At 41.4% G+C, this 26980-nt stretch overlaps 1 protein-coding gene across 1 annotated transcript in view; it reads right to left on the minus strand.

The window, feature by feature from the left end:
• Window positions 1-24873, minus strand: part of ENPP1 (ectonucleotide pyrophosphatase/phosphodiesterase 1) — a 55928-nt gene extending 31055 nt beyond the window's left edge. The window contains exons 1-5 of the mRNA XM_086460444.1: window positions 24682-24873; window positions 9196-9268; window positions 7443-7559; window positions 5056-5181; window positions 4830-4890 (exon numbers count right to left, since the gene is read on the minus strand). Coding sequence (XP_086316570.1) covers window positions 4830-4890; window positions 5056-5181; window positions 7443-7559; window positions 9196-9268; window positions 24682-24873 — 569 coding nt within the window. The remainder of the gene's footprint in view (window positions 1-4829; window positions 4891-5055; window positions 5182-7442; window positions 7560-9195; window positions 9269-24681) is intronic.
• Window positions 24874-26980: the final 2107 nt, after the last annotated feature.

Raw genomic sequence — 26980 nt, forward strand, 5'->3', positions numbered from 1 at the left:
AGGCTGGCACAAGTTGAGACCTCTGCTCCAAGGCTGGCATGGCAACCCTGCCCAAAGAGGCTGAGGGGCATGCACAGGAAAATCGTGACAAGGCCTGATTTCACAAACACCCTAAAACAAAGAACAAGACAAAATGCTAATGTAATCTGTAATCTGTTTAGTGGGTTTTGTACTCCTTATCTTGAAATCAGCCTCACTGGAGCAACACTCAGCCCCTCCAACCCACCCCGAGGTAAGAGCAGGGAAAGAGAAAAGGCAATGTGAAGCCATGACTTTCCTTTATTCACTTTGCTCCTGAACAACTTGTAATCTAGCTGAAAAAAAGCAATTTATGTTTTTACATATACAGTGTACAGAACTGTAAGAAAGTCTAAGATACAGGATATGTTAAATCAGCAACTATAACACATTTTCCCTTTCATCTTAGAAGCCTTGTTTAAACAATAAGAACTTGGGTCATGGTACCAGAGGTACTACCGATCACCAAACTGAAAAACACGGCCCTACGACTGGAACACTGTAACAGTATTTCTGCCTGGAACTTGACAGATAAATTCTGGAACTGTTTTCACTGAAGCTAGCAAAAATAAACTCTCCCCTTCCAGTCTCCACAGGACCTATGTTTTCCAGCCTTAACTTGTTCCTAGCTTCAGCCCAGTTCAAACAATTTCCCTCCAACTGTAAGTACTTAAAACACTGCATCACAGACAGGAATAGTCATCAGTAACTTCTTTCTTGAAGAAAATATACCCTATGTTTGAACTACAGATATGAGGATGTGAGCTGCAAAAAAAAAAAAAAAAAAATCATTGCAGTGCAGCAACAACCACTGGAGATACAAATTCGCATAGAAGAACTGAATATATTTTATATGCCAACTGGAAGCTCATTTTCCTTTTTATGTTTACAAGTTGCAAAACAAAAGCATTTTTAAAAACTTTGTTGCACTTTAGTTTCCCAAAATAAAACAGTGAGGATGGAAGATAAACATTATTTATAAAGCGTTGACAATTTCTTTAGTGAGGTACTCCACAGAAAAATCCAGTCATTTACAAGTGAAACATTTATAAGAATTATTTCAGTCAAACAAATGTGACTACACTAAACTGAAGACTAGTCAAGAAATCAAAACATGTCTATCCTAAGAAAATTTTAAACAACAATTTGGGCAATGGTTCAGTCACAAGGACTTCATTAGTCAGAACCATTACATAGCCTACCCTACACTTCAGATACAAATACATCTTCGTGTTTTATCCTAAGACATGTGTTTTTATTCATATGGTATATGTAATACCATCTTTTGAAAATGGTAGTGGGGCAGTTAGCTGGGAACAAAAATGAATGATCTTCAGACCAAGACTAAAGTCCTTTGGCAGAACAGAGTAGTGAAACTTCATGCGCTACCTTTGCCCATATTATAAGTATTTTTTGGACCACAGATCCTGATCTCTGCAACTTTTGCCAAGTACCTTCTCCACACCTCACCCCCTCCCCCCAACAAATTGATTCCCTCCATGCAGAGGTCAAAAAATCCTCACCGCAAAGTTTCCTGCAATAAAATATGAACTTTGAGACAAAGACTGCTCAATATTACTTACCAACAAGTTGGGAAAAAAAAAAAAACAAAAAAACAAAACCAAAACCCAACACCAAACCAAATTTAAAACAACTCCTTAGAAAGGGACTTTGTGCAAGTTTCTGGTTTGGTATTTACAAGTAAACCAATTGTTAAGTACATGTTTCAGTTGTCTGCAAATCCAGCTACTGACCCGCTTGCACATGTAAAATTAAACTTGGCAAAACAGCCCATTGTCACAACCAGGGAGACTGGCCATTCCACTTCTCATATACTCTACACGTGCTGAAACTCATAGTTAGTGACCTGCCCTGTGCTCAGGGAAGCAAAGCATGACAGACTATGTTAAACCATGCTCTCTTTGGAACAGCTCCAGTAAAATCCCCAGACAAAGTGACCTGAGCTCAGTTCTGAGATATATCAGCAATTTCCTTGACCTTTTCCTGTCAGTAGCCAACATCACACTTGCCTCTTCAAAACTGTGCTACCATGAGCAAGCAAGCCTGGGAAGCTCAAGTTTTGGCCCTGCCAGTGATTCATGCTAGCTGTGTCCAAACAGTATGACAAGGGTGTTTCACAGCTCTTGGATAAATATGTGTGCCACAGTCACATCCTGACTCCAAACTGAAGGAAATGCAAGTGGTAATTATCCCCTCCTATAAACTGGCTTCTATGGAAACATAATACAGGCAACACAGGCTTGCTGTGGTCTAGCAGGTTCACCAGTCTGGATCGTCAAGAGCCCAGAAGTACAGACCACATTGCCAAGCTGACCTGCCTCACAATTAAAGGAAAAAAAAAAAAAAAAAAACACCCACCACAAAAAAAAACCACCACAGAAGAAAGAAAAGGAAAAAAAAAAAATAAAAGAAAGTCCCCTTGAAAAGCTAAACATATTACACAGGAGTTTCCTATTCCCCTCCACACACATACACTACTGCCTATATACAGCCATAAAGCATAGAAGTAAAGCTTTCTTTTCTGCTAAATGTCCGTAAAGCCTCAACAGGAGGCATAATAGCAATCTTCAAATAGATTGCAAACCTTCAAAAGATTGGCAAAGAGGAAAGGAATCAGCTGCTCTTCTAGCTCAATGAAGACAGAACAAGTAATAATGGGCTCAAGGTACAGCAAAAGATACTCAGGTAAACCACCTAGCTAAGCACTAGGATAAACTGCTTAAATAGGTCTGAATTCTCAGAGTATTATTTCACTCCTAGAACAGTGGAAAGGATTACATCACTTCTGAAACCCTATAGCCCATTACATTTATAACCCTATTAAATAACATTGAATCTAGTCTTGGAAAGACTTAGGTGTGTACTTAACTTTAAGCATTTCAGTCTCATTGAAATCTGTGGGATTTCTCAGATTAAGCACCTCAATGAACACTGCATTGCCTTTTGTCTATTCTGCACCACAAGAGCAAACCCAATTAAAAACTAAACAGAATAAACTCAGCAATTTGAACCCACAATACATGCTGTATTAATATGCACAGAATCAGAATTGATATCATGAGGCCTCAAAATGAGCACTGAGCTAAAGTCACCTGGACTCCTGCCTACACCACCATAGGATTAAGTGGATTGTTTACAGAGTTTTTTGTTTTGGGAGAGGCTTGTGTGCTAATAGTCCAAGATGAGCCTTCAGTCACTGTTGGATTCAACTTTGACCACACATCAGCTTTTCCTAGGCTGGGTTTTTCACATCGTTTCTGGTTTTGACAGGATTAAAGCAATTTTAGTAGAGTAACCATGTACCTCTTCAATGTACTCAACAGAAACAATGATCAAAAAACCCTAAAAACAAGTTAGCCAACAGGAGTTGTGCTACAGCATTTATGCCATTATCTTTGACTGTGGAGCTGCACAAGGCTCTTGCTTGTTTATCCACTCCTTGGGGGTAACCCTTCCTAATCCTGCATTAGGGAAATAAGCATCCTATAGTCAGCTCCCAGCACAGAGTCCTGAATGGCCCCTGACCTCAAGAGAAGTTAGCAACAAAACCTTCCAGAACCACCTGACTACCACTCAGCTATGTAGGGGCTTATCAAGGACTTGGACTCCAAGCTGGACAGAAGCTCCAATTTCTGTCTTGACGAATGTTCTGAAGTGTCAGCATTTGTTACTGCTCTGAATCCGAATGAAAAGTACTCATTTGGTATAAAAATATTCCAAAAGGAAATGTATTTTGTTTGACAGTATTATAACTCCAATAAATAAATATAGCATGATTTAAATATCTTAACATAAGCCAAAAAAAGTAATGACATAAGAACAAAATGAAGTGTTTTTACTTACTAAAAATAATCCCAGTACACCATAATTTCAAAATCATCAAAATGAAAAGAGTTTTGATTTTTCTGACGCTTTTCAGAGAAGAATATAACTGAATTCAACTCATGCCCACCACAGATCTACAAATGACTTTCCAGTGGAACACTTTTCAATCGAGAATGTAAGTCATTTATTAATAACTTACACATACAGTCACAGATCGCAGTCAGCTTTAGCTTTAAAGTTAATTTGAAGATCCCTCAGCAAAAGCAGTCCAAGAAATGCAGGCCTCCTCCTGACTGGGAGCTTTGCTGTACTATTTGAGCCTGAGTGCTGATGACAAACCACATGAGTCATCCCTCACACAGCACATACATATCCTGCAGGAGCGGGCCCAATGTAGAGCTGAGGCAGAGAATACAAGGATCTCATGGCCTTTCACATCTTTTAGAGAAAGTATTTCAGACAGCTTGCAAATAATGCTGTCCCACTGCTGGTGAAACTGGGACAGTGATCTGCCCACGTTTTGCAGCTCTGGGGCTGGAAGAGGCAAGGAAGTGGAAAGATCTTTAGAAGTGACTGGGGACAGAGGCAGCCCTCGGAGCTCGAGACTGCTGGATGGGTCCCAAAACATTTGGGACAGTGGGTATCGGAGCACATGTAGGACAACGAGGCTGGCACAAGGCAGAGCTGCCCAGAGCACACACATATGAGAGACAGCAGGGTTCAGGAACAGGCAGGTCTTGCCAGGCATGCGAGCGCAGGGATACACAAGTGCTGCTGGGATGGAGCAGCCTGATCTGTTAGTAAGCACTATCAAATGCTGGCTGAACAGGTGTCCTTTGTCTGGCAGCTGCTCTTACTCTGGATAAGAAAGGCAAGCAGGCCCCAGGAAGGTACAGTGGGGAAAATAATCTCAAAAATGAAACGTAAGCAAAGAGCAGAGCTATGCAAATGTACAATATCCTCACCCTTTTGGACACTGAGGTTCAGTAATGTCCTCACACTCTTCTTCAACCCAGCTTGCCTCTCCTTAAAACAAATGAGCGCAATTTATTTAAGACAGTATATTCTTATGGATAAATGCAAGATTTTCATTTTACTGGATGCTTTTAAAATTATATTATGTCCTTGCTCCTTTCATACCAATATGGGTACATACATTAGAGACTGTAGGAACTTGGTGAGGAAGTTTACCTTTACAAACAGCATGATAATTGACACAGCAATCTTTATTTTCCACACAATCATCCGAGCAGGAACAATGATATTCTGGTCGCCTCTTCTCTCCACACCTGAATTTATTGCAGGTCCATATGTGGGCTAAAAGACAGAAGAGAGAGGGGCAGCACAATCATTAGTATCAGCATAAGCGCAGAATTAATAAACTGAGTATTAAGTTCTGTCTCAAATGTGTACTCACTGAAAAACAGTCCTGAGGTATCTCATGCGCACATAACATTGCAAGCTTTGGCACTTTGGAAAACAGAAACACCCATGGCTAAATACTGCAAGTGCATAGCTATCTGAACACAATTATGCAGCATAAGGCTATAAATATTACAGATCAGAAAGAATTCCTTTTACAGATCTCCTTAAATATGGTAATTTATGTGCGTTTAACATGGCAAATGCATACGACAGAGGCTCCCAAACAATTCCTCCAGAAAAACCTCAAACTTGAGTCTGATTTTGGAATGCCTAAAAACCACTGAGCAGCAGTAACTTATTCTGACTTGCACTAAAGTTGCAATGGATTTTACCAGTCACCATCAGGCACTCCAGCTTCTTTCAGCACCTCTTCAGCATAGGCATCAGTCTGTCACTATTGGAGACTATATACATAAGCTCACAGGAAGACCTACTGACTTCAGCTTCATTGATATTTTTAGTTGAGGGTGTTTTTTTTCCATGAATCATACTGATTCTCCCGAACAGAATATTCCAATACATCATATCATTTAAAGGTGATCATTTTGTTATCAGTTGTAAACACAAGTAGATTCTTTGCAGTCAATGAGGATAAACATGAATGAATTTATCAACTGAGTAAATATCTAACTGAAGGTCTTAATAGAAGCCAAATCTAAATGTCTGAGTAGAGGACAGTCAGTGATCTTCATACATGACTAGCAATTAGAAATCCCTAAAAGCATTCTCAGGAGGTTAATCTCACTTTCAGGAATACTAAACTTCAGCAACTCGCTAATGTCGGTAGAACTTTATTTCTGTGAGAGACAGAAGAACCTAATATGGTTCTAGTTACATGACACTACTTGGAAATTTGATTCAATTCTTCACCGATGTTACAGGTAATTAATTTAAAAACAAAACAAAACAAACACCAAGCAGTGAATTCCCATCCTTAGTCCTAAGACAGACTCTCCGGTTTGTTTTTAAAGACTTCTTTAAACTGAGCGAGAGTGTTGTAATGAAACAAAGTGGAGAGTAAATCTCATGCAACTATCCTATAAACAAAAAGCTTTAGGCAATTTAGAGGACCTTTCTGTAACAGTCAGTTGAAGCAGGGATCTAAGCTCTGTTTAGTCACTTCATTTTAAAAGTCAACACTGGAATTTCTAATTTCAGGGTGAGCCTACATTGACACATTTTACAACTAGACATAAAGAGGAGTGAGAAGAAAAAGTTAACTGAAAAAATGCCGCATATGAAGCATTAAGGCAAAACTAAATTAGAGAAAATAGTCAGGTTATGTCCTCAGTGTTACCACCTGCACTAACATCCTTCCCTGTAAAATTTCTCCATGGTACTTTTCACACCTTTGCCTATCTGACCTTTGCTTTCTAGCAAATCATGAGAACTGCTTTTCATTTCACACTAGTGGAGAACAACTGCAATCTGTTCTGTCATCCTGCCTTGTCCCAAAGGCCAGTACGTGACCCTTGCTTCACACTCAAGCTGGGGAGTAACAAGGCAGGGGGCTTGAGTAGCTGAGTAGGGAGAGATGGCAGCTTTCACAGAGCTGCTCTGTCCTTCCCCTTTTTCACGCAGGCGATGACAGAAAGACACAATATGCAGAATGCACTATTTCTGGCTTGCCTGAGAATGTAGGAGCTGTCCCTGATGCCAAGACAATGCAGGTCACTGTTCTCTCACCCCCAGACAGAGAACAAAAGGCTGGCTGAGGCCTTGAGTTGCATTTGTTCCTTCTCCTCTTTCCAAGGGCAAGGGCAGCAGCACAGCTTGCAGCCCCTCTCCCCACAAGAGTTATGGGAAAGCCAGCCTACAGGCTATGTCAGCTCCTATGTCATCCGGATGGGTAAAATACAAGCTTTGTTTGTGCACATCAACAGCTGCACCACAGCCCTGATGTTTCCACAGGAGTCCCCAGTACCACCATCACCGCTGCAACTCCACCTGTGGTTGCACTGGAGGAAGCATGAAGAGGGGGAGACCCCTGGCATCAGAAGCACCCTGCTGCTCAGCAGCCCTCCTTTGCAGTTGCAGCCCACCTGAAAAGTCAGCTGTTACAGCCACCTGACCACAACAGTACTCGCACATACACAGCTGTCCCATGTCACAGAATAGGAGAGTTCGCCGCCATAGCTTTTTTCCATCCTTACCTGGTTGTATACAAGTTTCCTGGTAATCTAAGCAGCAGTTTCCAAGCTTGACACAATCTCTATCACAACGGCAGCTTCCAAAGGTCCTTTCAAAGCAACGACCTTTGCAGGTTTTCACTGTAATATTGGATAGTGTTAGATGTCAGTGGCTGAGCCCAAATCAGTCAACATGCAAAAGAAAAGAATAAGGTCAGCGTGTGGAGTGACACAGCTGATCATTCCATGACTTACATGATGGCTGCAAAAAACAGTGATAGCCAAAGGAAAAGGAAAGTCTTGGCCCAACTAAATGTTTATTTTCTCTTATTGAGCAATAATAGTTCATCATCATATTGAACAAAGGGTTCTGTTCTATTTTAGCAGGAATATGGTGTTTCATTATTGGCAGAAACAAGCGAAACAAAAGACTGCAGTTCTAGCGGTGACTATCCCTGCCTTTCTGTATCACCAGAAGATACAACTACAGTCATTCAGAATACAGACGATCTCTATCAGAGGAAATCTGAACCTAGGTTTTCAATGAGTGTGTCCTAAACAGTGAAATGCTTTTGCAGAGAACACCAATATTCATTTTCATGTCTGAGAATGTTCCACTTCCTACAAATAAACATTAATTAGAATCTAGATTGCACTGGCTATGCTTGCAACTCTCCCAGGCTCATGTCCTGTTTGAATTACTGTCTTCATAGAAATCAGAGGAACTGAAAAAGCGCCAGTTCTGCATCCTACTGTACTATGGTCAAGGTATTGTCTGAAGACAAAGGAATGGCTGTTCCAAACCAGACATGAGAGATACAACCTTCAGTGTACTGCTCACTGCTTAATTTTTGTTCAGTTTTAATGTAAATAAAGGCATAGCATTCTTCCACTAGACTGGGACGCTGTCTGAAAAAAAGAGAAACTAGTGATATGAAGCATTAACAACACTTAATTAGTTGGCCAGCCTGTTTCATCCAGTGCAGTCACCAGAAGGGAGTGAGGGAAACCATTCATCATTCGGCTCCTCAAGAATCTTGAGGTGCGTAATATTATGAAAATAATGATGAGGCAATATTGCAAAGCTGTAATGAAATGAAAAAAATACCTAAACAGATTCTAGTGGGAAATTAATAATCTGAATGTTAGTTAAAAATCAGTGTAGGACTGTGTGTTAAACAGATCAACTCTGAAGTTATTCTAGATAGTTGCTCCTCAAGTAAAGCTTGATTTCTTAAAATATCTTTTGTAACCTTCTACCTGAAGAAACTTCACCATCGAAAAAACCACATATTTTTCAGGACAGAAAACAGCCAGAGGAATTCCACAAGGAACGTTTTCAGACTACTGTTCTAACCAGCAAAAAAATAACTTCCCCCCCCATAATTGACTGGAAAAGATGAAAAACAAATGTTCCAGGACAACATGAAATAGAAATTGTTGGCTTTTTTTTTTTTTTATAGTGAACTGAGAAAAGCCAGCCATGTGACATCACCACAGTGACAGTTGGGATACATGGAAGCTGCCAGACCAGACACTGAGTGCCAAGATCAGTTTACTTCTCAAGTGAGTACACACAAGTACTGAGTACACCTGAGGTTTATTTCTGGGTATTTTCCTTCCCCTCTAACTGAAACGGCTTTAAGCAACACATGCAATTCCCTTTGTGCAGCAAGAAAGCGTGGCATTCTGATAATATCAAAACTAATTTGCAAAAAAAACCAAAATAAAACAGAATTGCTTAGAAATATTACTAAATATAAAGCATATTAGTTACCATCTTTTGAACAGCTAGGCTTCAGACCAAATATACATCCTAGGATTGTTGTTAACATGCAGACACAGAGTACCTGTGGGACAGGAAGGAAAAGAAAGTAATATTAAATGACCACTGAATGCTTTTGAAAGCCCTCATTTTCACTATAAAGCTATACAATTGTACTGAAACTGTTAAGTATGCAGATTAGAAGGCTGATTTCACTGCTTTCACAAGCGGTTTTCACTCACCCAAGAAGTTATGTTTGCAATTAATTACTGGTGCATGAACATGGATATTCTCAAGACTGGGGCTGTGTATTTAATTTCTTATCAAGTTATTTAATGTCGACACAATTATATATTTCTTTCTCATGAACAAAAAATTAAGATGTTTATGGTTACACACATATCAATTTTACAGAAAACTTTCTTTGCTCCACTTCTTCCTTCCTCCTAAGTTGTTCTCAGAAGGTGAAGCGAAGTTTTGCCATTGACCACAGACTACAAACAGAAGGCATGACCCTTAAGTGATACCTTTAATTTTCTTAGTCAGGAAAACCTTTTCCCACTTCCTAGTATTCAGTTCATACTAGATGTTGGTCCATACCATGGTAAGCAACCGTGGGATGTCACATTAGACTGACCACAGTGTCTTACACTGACGAGAAACTGTGGCCATGTTTATTTTGGATTCTGAATGCATTTAAGTTATCAAACAAGCACCATATTGTCCTTGCCCAGCATTTTAAGGCAAGATATAATGCCTACTCAAATACAGGGAAAGATTCCTTTTAACCTCATTAAGTATTGGATTTGGTCCATAAACTGTTTAGAAAGTGTATATATTATCAATGCATATACTGTAATCAGGGAGTCCATGAAAGTCAACAATGCACTTATGATGCCTATTCTATTGAAGTGTAGAATGTAATAAGATAGTTTGCCAAAAGTCCTGAAGGGGAAGGGACTGTAATAACACAGACTTTCTTACTCACAAGTATTTGGGGAGGTATGGGTAGGAAAGCATGCACACCAACTTTCCAGGCGCTGTTTTCTGAGGAAAAATTGGTTTCAGGCAATACTTCAGTAACTTTACTTGCACGCCTACGCTAAATCTCTCCCTTTTTTCCTCCTCCCCCATCACCAAAAGCTGCCGAGTCTTTTGAGTACAATACTTCAGTCATGTTGTGATGTGGCAAAAATTCCTCCCATTTTAAAATGTACCTAATTATTTCTCAAGCTTACTTTTCTAAATACTGTGAGCACTTGACTAAATCAAAACTATTTGTGTTGTTTTTAACAAATATACAGTTCACTATACAATTTTGTTCATCAATTAATAAAGACAGCAAGAAAGCAATTTGTGGGATGTGCAGCATTGAAATTCAGATATTATTCTACACTTGTGAAGTGCAAATTATCACAAACAATATTAATCAATATAAAAAATATTACATATATAGCATTCATGAAAAAAGGGAGTGATAGGCTGCACCTGATGAAACTTTCGCCTAGAATTCTGAACCAGGCAAGTTCAAGTTGTTCAACACAGTGTCTAGCAGAGAAGGAAGTACTTTTTGAGTTCAAATCTATCTTTGAATCAAGAGGGAAAGAATGGAAATAAAAGAATAAGGAAAAAAAAATCTGTCATGATCACACACCCATATACACTACAACTGATAGAAAGGTGCAAGTATCCATTAACTGAGCTTCAAGAATTACTACAACTGCAGAGCTTTGTACTTGATTTTTTTATTTATTTTTTTAAAACAGCATACTAATGCAGGCAGTATCAATGACATTTTCTGTAAGTCAATATCAACACTATCATCTTTGATGTAAATTGTTCTGGACCTTTAAATCTTCCATATGAAATATCACCTAGATAAGAGCACATCAGATGCAAGATGTCAAAGCCCATCAAAATCAGTTGAGAGCGCAAAAACTGCTATTGTCTTTTCAACTTTAATATTATTACTTGGAAATTACGAGTTGAGCCATTTGTTTGGTTTTTTTTTTTTAAAAAAAAAAAAAAACAACACAACAACTTGAGAACATTTTATTTCAGGGTGACACTATACTGCTTCTCTACCCCCACCAGGCTCTGCTACTAAGATCAAAGAGTAGAATGTCCTCTGACATGTAACCACAAACACACTTCAAAACAAACAAAACCCACACTTAATCTATCTGTAAGAGCTTTATTCCCATATCTTCAAATAGCTATGTGAACCTTGGGATTTACGCCACCTAAGGCATCCTTGAAACAAACAAAAAAAAACAACGACCAAAAATCAAAAAAAAAAAAAAAAAAATCACACTGTAGTGTCACTAAATGGACTATTATTATTCCCTTATGGAGCTTCAGTGTAGGCAACACATGTTTAAAAAACAGGAATTTAATTGTGACACCAAATTAATGTAAAAATAAAATCTAAATAAAACCCATTCCAAAGTGGTAGTGTTATACTTCCCAACTAAAACTGGTAAATCCTAACTAGGGTTCTCACAAATAAGTCCCGAGATTTTGGCACCAAATGTTACAAAAATCAATTTTGTATTCTATTCCAGTTTTTCAGTTTTACACTTCCATGAACATAATTAATTTCAACAAGCAAAAACATGAAAGGATTATGTTCACTGAGGCACATGAATGGCCTTCTGGGTAGGAAAAACCACAAATCTGGTAATATCACTTGATGCAATACTGCAAGTTGTGTTTCCTGCAAGCAATATTCTAGAAGCATCAGTGTCACAAATCACAGCATACCACAAATGCTCTCTGTGTCTCTACTACAATTCAGTTCTGCTCTCAGATTTCTTACATATACACATGGGAAATCATGGTCCAGGTCCTTATCTGGTATGCTATGTCCATTCATAATAAATGAAGATCTGGGAACTTCTATCGACTCATATTCCAGCCTTTGCTTTCCTAACATTAGTCCCACTAGCTAAAATTTTAGTCTTAAAAATATTTTACTGCAAAATACTAAAGCTTCCCCATCCACCTTCCCCCCCCCCCCCCCCCCCCCCCCGCCTTTCTTTCTTTACTGCTTAATAAAGAAGCTTCACAAAAAGCGTTAAGCTTAGAGGTAAAGCCTTGACAATGTTCTGGAATAGCCAACTCCAATCTAGTGGACTATACCATGTAATTGCAGCTTAGTGTTTAAGGCTTTGAATCAAAGCTTTCTCTTGAGTCTGAATGACTTCAGTCATGTGGATACTATCCACACAAACGGCACAAATGTTCAGCTGGAACAATGTGGAGCAACTAATACTGGCCAACAGCAGCAGCAGTCCTGACTAGGCACAGCAAGAGGTGTTACACTAGTAGTTGACCTATTGTCAGTGAAAGGCTCTAAGATTAACAGCTCTGCAGATGATGAGGAACATTCAAGCTAGCTTTAAAAGTTGCCCAGGTACAGAAAGTCATCTCACTGCTACAGCCCAAATGTGGGCTAATTTGCTTTGCTTCTTGCTGTATGTGACCTTGCTACAGCAGGTTACTAATATTACCTGAACCATTTTACATACAGGTAGCTCAGGTTTAGAATGCTGCAGTCTGCTGTGTAAGGATTATACTTTTTTAAATCTATATAAAGGCAAGTAGCAGCACATGTAGGTTAAGGTTTACTATCAAGAACCTTGTTAGAACCCTGCAGCATCCTGCTGTAAGCACCAGACTCAAATCTCTAGCTGCTATCACACTGTCAACCTAATGCCTGCCTTCAAGGTTTAGGCTTTTTAAACAAAAGGAGAAAATCTTACTTGTTTTCTCTCACACATATTCTTCCCCTCAAAAGAGAAAGCAAGAGTTGAAAAAAGGGTGCAATTAAGAACATTTAGTAGGAAGGCAGATTTAAAGAACCTGGCTTGTAATACCCAAAAGTAGCACATGAACTTTTTATGGTCTGTAACTCAAGAGATTGCTAGGACAAAATGTCAAATTCGGTTTTAATATAGTATCTGACAAAAGTTTTTAAACCAACACAGTAACACTGCAGAGAAGAAAGTGTCCTTTTTGTTTCAAAAATATTTTTTAGAAAGTTTGTTTTGGAATCGAAAAACGTTGTCATCTAGGGATGAATCTGTCCCATCACTGCTTCCTTTACGTGGGAGGAAGCAATAAAAGCTTTGCTTTGTAAACATTATAGTGGTTGGGAATAGGTGGTTGAGTGTCTGGAAAACTGCAATCCTGAAAACATTTCAAAAGCCTTTTATTTTGAGCTAGGCAGATGGAAATATGATAACAAGGTTAGAGAGCAGAATCATTTCCGTCACTCATCTCTAGAACTGCAGCTGCAGAGAACTTCTCCACAGTGATTTCAGGGAGTTGGTAGAAGGGCCACAGAGCCAGCCAGCACGCAGGCTTCGGACATCAGATCCCAAAGAGACCAGGACAACTGTGCAGGTCTTAGTGACATACACTGAAACCTCCCACCAGCCTTAGCTACTGTCACCTTTCCTTTGCTATCATGTTTTACTCTTCCTTTACACAGTCAATGTTACTGTCCCTTTCCCTTTACTCTTCCCTATCTCTGTCCATCTCCCCTACTCCTCCCTCTACTCTTCTATTCTGCATTTTCTTTGGCAAAGAATGCATTGGTATTTCTTTTAAGGAAGAATCATTCTGAATTGAGTTTCTTTCTGTGTTGAACTTCCTCACTCTTTTCCTACCATGTACTCAGCTGTTTTCCACCTTCCTTTCTTCATCCCTGGTGTCCCATGGCCAACAAAACTAGTCACTCCAAGGTTTAAGGCACATCCATCACAAACTACACAATTAATAAAGCAGCAGTGCAAAGTAGTGGCTTTCCATCCTAGTCTCCATGATTGACTCTCACAGTTGTGTCATGTCTATCCATGAAGGGAGAACGTATAGACGGGGTTTGTAATGCCACTGTTACAAAAACCCACGGAATTTTCCAAAGCCACTGGGATCCATGAAGGGCATACCATGTTTTCACTGTTTTGTGCTCCTAGAGTAGATAACTAATGACCTGGATCTTAACACTGAAATCTCTTTGAGAAAGAATTTCATCTGCAAAAGTGTAAAGAACGCAGTAATAAATAATGAACTATAAGTAAGAACAGAGTCACTTTCTGTCTTTAAAAAGGCATTGTTAAAAATGCAGAAAGCATACTGTACAGAAAAAAAACCCCACACCTTATTTGCACTTGCCAGAGGCAGTGGAACGGGTATTCATGCTTGTAAAAGTTACTTTTAAACAGGGATAACCCCTCAACAGCTCAGTTTAAGTATACCCTGCTTTTGAATAAATGAAGTTTACTAAACTGTAAGGAGGTAGATACTTTACTCACACCAGCATAGCTACATACTTAAATAAGTCACCTAAAAAAATAATTAACAGCACTGACACAAGGGCACCACCTCCTTCTTGCACCACTCCTATCTTCTTTCCACATTTGTAAATATTTTTATGTTCTTCATAGACCTGATTCTGTTGAACCACATTCCACACTTAGGGCCCAGGAGGAGGAGAGACACTGAGGCTCTCAGGTCCTGGTTGTCCTGACATACTGAACATGACTGAATTATCCTGAGTCAGCAGATAGAAAAGCTGGAGCTTACACCAAAAACCTTTTCAGAACAAGAAAGATTTTCTCTAAAAATCTATAGGGACTATTGTTTTTCTTCTCAAAGCAGCACACTGGTGGTCTACTCTTTGTGTTTCTATTGAACATTCTCAAGACTGTTATTACATATTATTGCAACTTAAGGTCATTCAAAGGACAAGAATGTTTTAAAGGTAGCTTGAGCCACTGTAAGATATTATAAAAAGCCTTCACAGAGCTTAACAAAGAGAGATAACTGTTCATTCAGCAGGGAATTATCAGCAGACGTTATCATACTATAGCTCTCTAAATACATTCCAAAACTATTCAAGCACCTGGTTTTTAACAAGACAAAAAAAAGAGAACAGAGTTAGCATCTGTCAGGTAGGATCTAAAATACTGTTCATATTTGTTACTTGACCAATACATTGGTCAGATACGTATTCTCTTCGAAGGCGTTAACACATGAGCCGTTATCAAAGCACATGCATTTTGCCCCTGGTTGTTTTGTTTTTCAATGCATTTTACATCATGGGAGCATTTAGAGAGAAACTGAAGTGCAACTGTGTGCTAGCCAAAAAAGAAGAGGAAACATAATTTCTGGTTAAATTCCCATAGAACAGATAGCAGTTGAGACTGCTATTTAATCAGCAGGTAGGTTTTTGTAAAAACCTAAGGATTAACAGGACTGAAAACTGATATTTATCTAGGAGAAAAAAGTAAATATTGTACCGTCAAACACAGTTCTTTTATACAGCACAGCAGACTATGAACACAGAACAAAGACCATCACATGCCATCTGCTTTAGTGGCAACCACATCTGAATGCGTGGATACATAGAAGGAGAAGAAACTGACAGTATTATGCCAACTCAAAACTGTTGTCCAAACAAGCTGCACTTGGCCCATGAATAAAAGCAAGAAAATATGGCCTTGAGCCATCTTCATGCTCTTCCTATTCCAAAAATCCCTTTTCAAGAACAAAGCTAGAGTTGTTCCAACTTCTAGTACTGTCATGAGAGTCGTAATAAGAACAGTGTACAAAAGAGGGCTGCTTCTAAGTACGGATAATACCACCAAATATACCAAGTAGACCTATATTCACCCCCATTTTTCCATGGCAGATGCTGTTGCTACCGCCACCATGATGGCAACATTAGGCTGAGCAGGAAGCCACGGCAGCCCTAAAGATCAAGTGAAGAAATCCTGTAAAACACTGAAAGAATGTAAGGAGTGTCAAAAACTGCAGAAGCACAAAACAGTATGGGAAGAAGATGGAACAAATAAGGTTCCAAAGCTATTCACTATGGGTGAATAGCCAAAGGATTCAGGGCAAAGGTGCGTCTGTGATTGGTAACAGCGTGCTTTGTATTTTCCCAAAATGAAGGCCAGGGCTGACAGAGAGGCCATTATTTAGATCTGCACACATTGAATACAGCCCCTTAAAAAAACGAAAGGCAGATTATCAATTTTTCATGCTTCACAACATGGAAACATATTTCATCCAGAAGACAACTCATGAGTTGACCCACTTGATCATGCCAAAGATAAATGGCTGGGTTTGATCAATTACTTTTCTGCAAGCAGCTGTAACAGCATTACACTTTTTGTTATTCTATAAACAACAAACAAAAACATTTAACACAAACGTGTACCCAAATAATACCACATATTAGAAGACATTTATATAGGTTGATTTGCCTATATGCCGTTACACAGCAGAAGTGGCGACAAGGTCATGCTCACCTGACTTTCTTCAGAAATGCAAATATTTCATCTTTTCCCTTTACTTCCCTTTCCTCCTTATCCAACTTATTCAGTGTTGAACAGTTAGTTAAGCAATAGCTTATCTGCCAAAAGTCCTTACCTATACTACTTTCCTTTGCCCTCCACCACATCCCATTTACAATAAAATCCACTGCTGTCTCCACACTGCCCTTAAAGGAAACATTTTATACAGCTGACCTGTGCAACACCTGTGCAGAAGAGTACTTCGTTTCTCAGTGCAGAAAGTATATTTTTTACTTTTTTGCTGTATTTCCTGTCCTATTTTCAAACTACTATTCCAATATTGATCATTGTAAAATAGCTTCTCTGAAAATTGTAACACTACTGTTTCATTCAAAGGGGACACTACTGCAATGTAGCACACTGCCAAATTCTTTAAAACAAGTATTCATCCACTGCCCATAGCATATGGTCACAGTGATGTTCGCCAATATATTAATTTCTAATACTGGCTCCAAGGTGAGAAGCTTTTCATACTTTTCATGTTTTCAAAGCCTTTAATTTGTCCCACTCCTCCTTTCAGCTGAAAGCAACAGAAACATAGCTTCCACAGTAAGTCAAATCGGAACAATTCACTCCTTGTGCAATTCTACTCGTATTAGTGAAAGAATGCCAAGGAAAAATTTTCAAGAGCAGGAGTTGGAAGAAAGCCTTGCATATTTCTTATATCTTTGGCCTGAGATCTAACAGTTTGAGCACAGTAACTAAGTTGTTCTGAACTCAAACTAACAGTTATCTCTACAGAAAGTCTATTCATTTATTAGTGTGTTCCTTATTATTTTAGTATTCGAGAGCCTTGCAGAACTACATGGATGTGGTGTTCAGACTGAGAGCACTCCGCTCTCACAGGAGTCTGGCTGCCTGTGCTTGGGGCCAGTTCTCCAATATTGTTTCAACTGCTGAGAGCACTGCTTCAGAAACCTCAACCAGCCTTGAAGACAAACACTCTTCAACAAAAAGCTGGAAGGAGCCTCAGAAGAGCCATCCCTTACCAGCTCTTGCCTCTGTCCCCTCCCTGAACTGTGTTTACAGCCACACTGCTGTCATGTCCATCCTTACCAAGCAGCCTACTGACCCTGACCCTAACTCAGAAACTAATTCCTTCCTTGACCTTGGACCTGCCTCATCACTATAGACTTGTTTGGCAATCTAGACTATTGGCTGAACCTGGTTAGCATCCCCAAACCTGCTTTGCTCACCTTGCTCAGGTATGGTGAGACTGTCCCCTTCCAATGAGGCCACTGCCTGTGTTTGCCTTGTCATGCCTGGATACAGTTTTACCTTCTCTTTCAGCACGACCTGCCCTCATCTGGTGCCTGACAGGTAGACAAAGACTTATTACTACAAAATTAAAGAAAGGTAATGAAAACACTAAGGCATGGATTGAGTCAGAGCTCTGAATGCTTGAGCACGAAGTCTGAGCACACCTGACACTAAGCACAGCCCACATCACTCATTTGTTTTGCCTGAACGGACCAAATGGCTGATCCTAGCACACTACAGCCTAATCCATCAGCAGATAGGCCACACTCAAATCCCTGGGCACAACGTGGATGTTTTCAAGCAGGCAACCAGCCAGCAGTGTTGACAGAAGCACACAAGTCACACAGCTGGGTGTGCTTCAGCCTGTTCCAAGCTTTGCACTCCAGCTGGAGTCCAGGAAGCCAGAACCATTCACACACTCTGACTGAAGCCTCCCAGATGGCTTAAATCTTCCAGCTCAGCTACATAAGGGAGTACATTGCAGCCTGTCCTAAACTCCACACTGTTTTGTCTATGCTGAAATGCAATGCCTTAACTACCCAGCTTAAAGCGAGCTGAAGAATGCTTAGCGAAGTCACAATCACACCTTTGACTGTAGCACAGCCACACCCAAAGCCAACCTAGTTTGTCAATAAAATTTAAAATAAGTTCCGAGTACATTTATAAAACAAAGGCACTCCCTACTTTCCCTTGGTGAAGATTTTTATGTAAGTGGAATTTTTGGGGTTTGAGGTTTTTTTAAGCATAGACAAAGCTTCAATTCCTGCAAGTGTTTCTCTGGATAATATTTTTTATTTCATATCAGCTCCTGTCATCTAGGATAGGAAATGCTGACTAGCTCTGTGAAGTAAAACATAAGTAAAGCAAGAATACAAATTAACCCTGAAAAATCTTCACAGTTAAAATGGCTAAATATTTATTAGCTTTTTGCTGTACGAGAGCAAGATCATGATTTTTGTCTTCAATACCCAGCATGAAGGTACCCACTTGAAGAAAAGTAAAGAAGTTGTGGGTTTACAGCTCCCTGTGTATAGTGAGAATTATTTGCAAAGTCTTCCTTGAACAATCAGTTGACTGAAGAGAAACATTAAAAGTTACAATGATCTTAAAATTCACCAAAGCCTACATTTTCTTTTAATGGATTAAATTGGATATCAATGTATTTATATTTACAATTGTATTGTAACTAGATGCATTTAAGCAGTATCGACAGCAAATGCAATAAAATAAAAAAAAAAAAAATCTTTTGCAAACACATTTTTACTGCTTCTTCAGCATTCAAAATAAGCCACCATTGGAGCTGGAGAGCTGTAATGTTGATGGAAGACAGGCAAGACGCTTACTGTAAAACACCCTTGTTTCCAAACATTGGAACGGAGTTTCCTACAAAATATTAAGATGTTGCAGATTGGCCAAGAACTGCTTTAATATTCCCAAACCAAAAAGCACTTTAAAGTCTGTTTAAACTACGGCCATCCTGTCAATGTCATTTTTTACTTCATATTTCACCAAAGAATGTTTGATGTTAAAAAAATTAAATCGCCTAACAGCCAGACACTTTAATATTACTGTGAAGCTGTGGGGAGTTTCTTGGAACACAAAAGTCCCACCTAAGGTCAATCCAGCATTCTCTCAGGAGCAAGTAATTTCAGCAATGACTATTTTTCCTTACTGCAAAAGGAAAAAAAAAAAGGCAAGGCATATAAAGCAAAACAGTACAAAAGAGGCTGAAATGGAGTGCTTTGCTGAGGGCCAAAAAAGGTTAGAGGAAAGATTGAACATGGTGTCCAGGTCTCCCAAACTCAGGCACAAAGTGCAGTGTTGAATCCAGTGCCCAAGAACTGCCCGATACCCATAAATATACCCACACCGAAGTTGGCTGAAGTCAATAACCATGTTCCAAATCACAAGGCTTGGGCACGAATGCCTTCCTGTCATTGTCTTTACTCTCCTCATACAAGTTGCGTTCATTCCCAAGCCTGTATGATGAGCACAAAGGAAAATCCACGAGTTTGGAACGAGCTTTCTACACAGTCCCTCCCCTGGGAATCAAGACCACATTGCAGCAACGGCAGAAGACATTTTGGGGAGTTCATCCAGCAATCGCACCCCTCTCAGGAGCCAAACCTGAGACTAGAACAAGCTTATGAAGGATCTGGGACAACACTCTGCTTCCCTACAAGTCCAACCCATTTCTGACCTGCTCTGTCACTCACTGCTCCTCATCTTTCCTTCTCCAACAGCAGATGTAGAAGAGAAAGCAAGATTAAGTTGACAAGTATATTAAATAAAATTATTAGATTTTCACATCTTCTCCGGAGAAAGATTATAGAAATCTATTATTCCAAAAGAGTACTAACCTATACAAAGGTTCGGGCATCCTCAAACATATTTAGGAGTAAAACAATGGGCATTATAACAACCAAACAGACATGCAATCTTCCAGACACCTACGTAAGAAAAGTTTGTTTCCACACCTTCATCTCTGTGGGGGAAGAAAAAAAACAAGCCAAACAAAAAACCCAAACAAACCTACAGCTGTCTCCAAAATCCTTACACATCACACCCATCTTTCCCTGGGTAAAGAGCAGTAAGCAAGAGTAGAAAGTCAGCAGCTATGGGTTATTTTGGAAGAAAGTCGTGAAAAAGTTTCAGGACTGTCATATAAAATACCTTGATAGCTAACAGATCTCTCCTATAGTTACTCTCTCCTGACTGCAGCAGTGGCAGCTAAGCCATATTACCCAATAATGGGTGATGGTTTCCAGACTGAAAGAGGGCAGATTTAGATTAGATATTAGGAAGAAGTTCTTCACTGTGAGGGTGGTGAGGCACTGGAACAGGTTGCCCAGAGAAGCTGTGGCTGCCCCCTCCCTGGCAGTGTTCAAGGCCAGGTTGGATGGGGCTTGGAGCAACATGGTCTAGTGGAAGGTGTCCCTGCCCAGGCAGGGGGGTTGGACTAGATGACCTTTAAGGTCCCTTCCAACCCAAACCATTCTATGATTCGATGCTATTAATTGACACGAGATAGTCTCTGCCCAAGGGAGAGCATCTCACTTATTTATGAGTGTTTACAATTCATATGGTAAACACTAAACTTAATACAGGAACCAATGGACAACTGGAAACAGATTTATAGAATCATAAGACTAGAAGGGACCTCATGAGGTTTTTAGTCCAATCTCCTGCCCAAAGTTGGGTTAAAACTGAATTCAGACCTAGCTGCTCAGGGCTTTATGCTGTTGAGTCTTGAAAACTTCCAAGGGTGGAGATATCCAGTAAGAACCTCTCGTTTCAATTTATTGCCGTTGTCTCATTCTCCCACTGTGCACATCAGTACAGAGCCTGGTTCCATCTTCTTGATGATGTCCTTAAAAGTAAGAGAAGGCTGCTGCTAGTGGTTCCTCACTCAAGCCATATCTTCCCTAGGCCGAAGAAGCCCAAGTCCCTTGGCCTCTCCTCACAGGACAAGAGCTCCAGCCCTAGACCACCTTGGTGGCAATCTGCTAAACTCACTCCAGTTGGTCTTTCCTGTACTGTAAGGCCCCAGCCTGGCCACAGTATTCTAGGTGGGATCTACCAAGTGCTGAGTATAGGGAAACAAAACAATAAAACAACCACAAACAAAAACAAAAACAAACAAAACAAAACAAAAAAACCCAACAAACACCAAAACCCAAACCTTATCTTGGCTTACTAGTTCCTGGATACAGCCTAGCACACTTAACCTTCAGTGCTAGACAAAGATGAAGCAGAGATCAGTGCAGAGGCTCCCAAGGACACTATCTTTATCATGGTATCATTCACGGGTTTCAGTTTGCAGATGATTACAAGGCCTTGTCCCATCCACTGCCTTGGGCTGACCCTCAGGCTGATCGAGTTCACTAACAAACCAAAAGAAAAAGTAACCAAACCTACAGAAGTACAACCACATACCTAGATGGCTTCTCAATGTATCTGCAACTAGCTGTAAAATACAGAGCAGCTTTCTGGGAGTATGTACCAAGAGTTACAGTGTCCTAAATTGTTACATAAAACTGTTTTAATTCACAGGTATTATAAAAGTTCTACCTACCCTCTCAGTAAACTGCAGAGGGCAATTGAACAAAAGAAAATTTCAGAAGACTGTTTAGTGTTTGGCACATGCATAAACCACTAGTCAAAAAAAAAAAAAAAAGACTGGACTGACTTAATGAAAAAAGTATAAGGAAAATATAATCCCAGACTTACAAAATATTTTTAAGAGTATTCCCACAGCATTTTTTAAAACTTCACCATGTTTTTATCTTTATGCACTCTGAAATGCTCAAATTACTCTTTAGAGGAGACTAACACACTTTCAATGTCTTGGTCTGGACTTTACCTGCATTTTTTTTGATACTTTTTTTTTTCTAATCAGGAATTCTCACATTGCAAAAACTGCTTAAGAAATTTTCTAACAGAAGTGTCAAGTTTAAACGAGTTTTCCAGTTCTGACAAAGAAAGCCTGAAACTGTTGAAAAGAAACATTGTCTATTTTGTTACTTAATTGGCAAGACATTAAATGAAAAAGGTGTGCACAGAAAATACATAAATGTATAAAAGGGTTGTCATTTCTCAAGATTACTCAAAGCCGGATGTTTTCATTCCGCTGCCTTAGGGAAGCATCACAGGTTAGTAAAGCCCTGCAGGTTTGTCCCACCATTTATGGAATCCTCCCTGTGCAGCAGCAGAGCTACCTGCATGGTATGAAAGCCTACAGCTGAACTTAAAATTATGCCTGCCACAACAAGCACTGCTAGAAGGGGACATGACTCTTAGACCACTTCCTTATCTACCTACATCCTCCCTCAAGCAATGTACATTCAGTCAACAACTAAGTACCGCCATGTAACACAGAGGCTTCTGGAGCAACCAACAAAACCCATGGGTAGAGTCCGCACGGTACAACCTCTTATACATGGGAACTCTGTAATTCCTCTGTAATTGGGTAAGGTTGGCTCATAGACAGAAGCTGGGAACATTGAGGTTGTGTTCACAAATTGTACAGACGTCTACAGGTGGCAGGCACATGGACAGGAAGACTGGAATGCAAGTCTGTGCTTCCCAGAAAAATGAAAAAAATAATTAAAATATTCTCTAATCACCAGAAATGTATTCATCAGTTTTTACAAAAATTTCAACATTAGATCTTACCTGAAACCAGAATTTCTTCTACCGAAATAAAGGAAGCAACAATACATACAACTAGGGTAAATGCAAGCAAAGGGAGTTTACCTATGTCTAGTCACTTTTATAGTTCCACATTGCCCAACCCAAAACACCAAGCAGATAAGCCTTCTCACTTCTTTCTTGCACTAATATCATCAATGCATTAGCAATGTGAGAAAGAACTTGAATGTCCAACTTGTGAGAAAGAACAAACTTGCATGTCCAACTCCACTTTTCCACTTCTTAACATGATGTTTAGGTTAAATATATTCTTGGTTTACCCAATCCAGTATCAGTATTTAGAAAGTTTTTCAAGCACTCTGAGCATTCTAAATCATCTCAGTATGTGCAACAGCCAAAAACAATACATAACCGCCACAGAAGACAACACAGTAATGAAACAAGCTACAAACTGCTACCTTTATTTAAGGGGACTTTTCATCAGAATAGGTGCCAAAAAAACCTTCTACATGGAAACTACTATAGGCCCTTATATGAATTTTGATATTTTTCTTATAACATCCTGAAAAAAACCCCTAGAACTGCAACTTACCACCCATTACATCAGAAAGTATGGCCAACACGTAGTTGCTATGATATGGCGGACAGTTCATTTGAAACAGTAACCACATCACAAAGCTATAGGTAGATTTGGAAAGGCATCTTGATCCTTATGCTTTAATGCACTGAAAGAGGACTACCTATGGATATATACATATAAAGTCTGCTGCAGTTCCACTGAAGCTTTTGGACTAGATGATCTCCAGAAGTCCCTCCCAACCCCTGCCATTCTGTGATTCCTTCCAAGAATGCTGCAGTTCTTTCACCTTGATAGTGATTTTAGCCTCATAAGCATCACTCGAAGCAGTCTGGAAGGCCTTATTTTCACATCTCTACAGGAAGGATAATTATAATACAGCAGCATGGCTATAAGTGGAAAGTGACCTACCAGCTAACAACGGCCTTGGCCACTGGGGCCTCCAAACCAGGGCTGAAAGCAGCTCCAAGCAGCACTCGGGAGACAAACTTTCAGTCCACAGTACTTTAAATTCAGTGAAAAGCAAGTTTTTACACTTCCTCTGTCCTTTCAGCTCTTGAACTCTTTTTAGCTTTTCCAGCCATGTTTTCCTGTTTAAACCTGTTTTTTGTCTCTCCTGGTGGATCCCCTACACCAAACAGCTAAACCCACGTGTCAAGAAGAAGGGACAGCCATTGACACTACGAAAGAATCAAGACGATTCAACTCTGAGCGCTGTCAAACGAGCAAAATAAATCACACGAAGGACCAGGAGCCCCCTTCGGGAATGTCGGGGCCTGTAAGCGATCACGCAGGCACCAGACCTCCGCCCGAAGGGAGCTCCCGGGGCGGGCAGGAGGGAGCCGTCCCGCAGCTCGGCTGCCCCGGCATCCCGAAGAGCCGCTGACCCCGAGGGCGGTTCCCCTCTCCTGATGTCGCTCCAGACCGGCGGGACAGACACACACACCCCCCCACCCCCCCCCCCACCCCCCCCCCCCCCCCCCCGGGAGGCCCCGAAGACCCCGCCACGGGCTCCTCTCCCGTCCCCGAGGTGCCGGGAAAAAGCTTGTCCATCCCCAGCCCCGCGGGGCGAAACACCTGCCCTCAGCCGCACCGCTTCCTCACGCACCCGCCGGCTGAGGGAATCCCGCCCGCCCCAGCCCTTACCAGTGAGAGCACTTTGTAGGTGTTGGGGTCCTTGCTCTTGCCACCCGGAGCTTTCTCCGGCTCCTCGGCCAGCTCCATGGCCGGCAGCATGGGCACGGCCGCAGCCTGCAGCCCGCCGTCAGCCGCCCCCATCCCGCCCAGGTGGTCCTCATGGCCCTTCCCCGCCGCCGCTTGTTGCCCGTTGCCCTGCATGGTTCCTACGGCTCTGCCCTCCGCCGCCCCGGCCACGGCTATTAATAGAGTGGCGGACCGGCCCCGCCCCGCTCGGGAGTGTGGCCACCGGCGGCCCCTGCTCCCCCGCCGTCACCCCCACCGGCCGCGGCGCGGAGGAGACAGCGGGTTATTCCCTCCCTCCTTCCCTTCCCTGCCCGCCCGCCCTGCTCGGCCGCCCCCCCCCCCCCGCCTTCCGCCCCCTCCCTGCAGGTGAGGGCGGGCAGGGCGGCGGCGGGGCAGAAGCCGCGGGGCCCGGGGACGGCGGAGGTGCCGTGACATCACGCCGCTCCAAAATAGCGGCCGGGGGAGGGCGCCGGGCCGTGTTTACGAGGGAGCGCGGAGAAAGTTTCCGCTGCCCGACCCCCGCCGCGGGAAGCGGGCGGAGGCGGTGGCGCGGCCTTCCCCGAAGCCGCCCGGCGGCGGCACAGGTGTGCGCGGCGGCGGGTGCCGGTGCCGCCAGAGGCACGCAGCAGCCCCCGGTGCCTGTGTGCGACCCAAGCTCTTTCGTTGCCGGCTGCTGGACTCCTCGGCGGGCTGAAGGTGCTTCTCCCCCCCCGCCTGCTAGTCCTCACCCCTTCCCGGCGGAGGGCTTCCCCTCTATCCACCGACAGCCGGCGCCGGGGCGCCCACGGAAACCCCCCACGCGGGGCACCGGGCCGGGCGGGTGCCCGCACAGCCGGAGCGGGAGCTCAGCGGGCGGCTTCAGTGCCCTTCCAGGGGGCATTTCTTCTCCTCCGGGGTGACTCCGGGTTAACTGCCGCCAGGCCAGGCCTTGCTCAGAGGGTGCGGCGGCCTCCAAATTAGTATTTGGGGACCCTTTCTGGGTCTTTGGGCAGGCACCGTGTCGCTCCATGGTGTCGCCGCCCGCTGGTTCTCACTGAAGTCAGCCCTGCTGCTTGGCAAGGGAGGGTGCGCTGTTAGCGGCTTTGCTGACCCTGTCTGCCCGTGGGGAAGGCCGTTACTGCAAGGCTGTGACCGTACCGCACTTGAGGAGTCTATGGAAGATTTATTTTAACTGTCGGTGTACTCAGCGAGGAGTGGCACTTGCATAGTTTCTGACAAAATCCGTATTTTCTGAAAAAAAATAGCTGCGGTGAAATGAAGATTTCCTTTGGAAGTGATTTTGATCCCTGTCAAAATGTTGTTGCTCTGTTTTCTGTTTCAGCTGAGTTGCACAGTCAAGCTGCCACTACAATTTTTGCTTAAAAATAATTGTTAAAATAGAGCATTTGCGTAACTGCTAGTCCATAGTGTTACTGCAGCTCACGGCGTACTGAAGGTTACTGCAGAGCTGCTTGGGAATGCCTGTTGCTATCTAATGAGGTTCTGTAGGTGTGGTATTGCAAATTTCTACACCGGTATTTCACTTGATCACAAAGAAAAAGGCAACAAAAACTAAGAACTAAGCTCTTGAGTCTGCAGTAAAAGTTATTTAAAACACTCATGAAAAGTGACGTAGCCACATTGGGGTGTTTTTTTTTCAGTCAATGTGGTTTTGATAACTAGCACAACAAGATGCAGTAACAACCTCGCTATTTTTTTCCTAAAAAAGAAAAGAAAAGATACTGCAATCACATGGGTTTAAGTTAAAATCTTTTTCATTCTGTTTCCAGTCACACTGGCGGGAAAGAAAATGCCTCCCCCCAGAAGAAAAAAAAAAAAAAAAAAAAAAAAAAAAGAAAATTAAAAGCTTGCGGGTGTTTTTTTACAAGTAATGAAAAATTCATTTTTCATTTCCATGTTTTTTTTATGTAGAAAGATATTTTCTGATTAATTTTAAGTCAAATAGAAATCTCCTTTCTTGTCCTGTGTAAGTCATCCACTCAAAAGTTTAAATAGCACACGCTGTGTACTGATGATTCAATGGAAATTATGTATAACTACATCACATCTCTTTTTCCATAGAAAGAAAGGTTACTTTACAGCTGGAGCTGACTTCTGAGTTGTTCATTCAGTAACTGTTCATTAACAGTTACTTTCCTATGTACTAATATCCCTGAAACACTCTGGTTTATAATTTCTTTCTGTGTCAATACAAACAGTTAAGGTGCTTCAGGCTAAGTGTGGAAAATAATTAACCAGCATG

The sequence above is a fragment of the Leptosomus discolor genome, chromosome 2, assembly GCF_034619465.1.
Source record: "Leptosomus discolor isolate bLepDis1 chromosome 2, bLepDis1.hap2, whole genome shotgun sequence".
Taxonomy (NCBI): domain Eukaryota; kingdom Metazoa; phylum Chordata; class Aves; order Leptosomiformes; family Leptosomidae; genus Leptosomus; species Leptosomus discolor.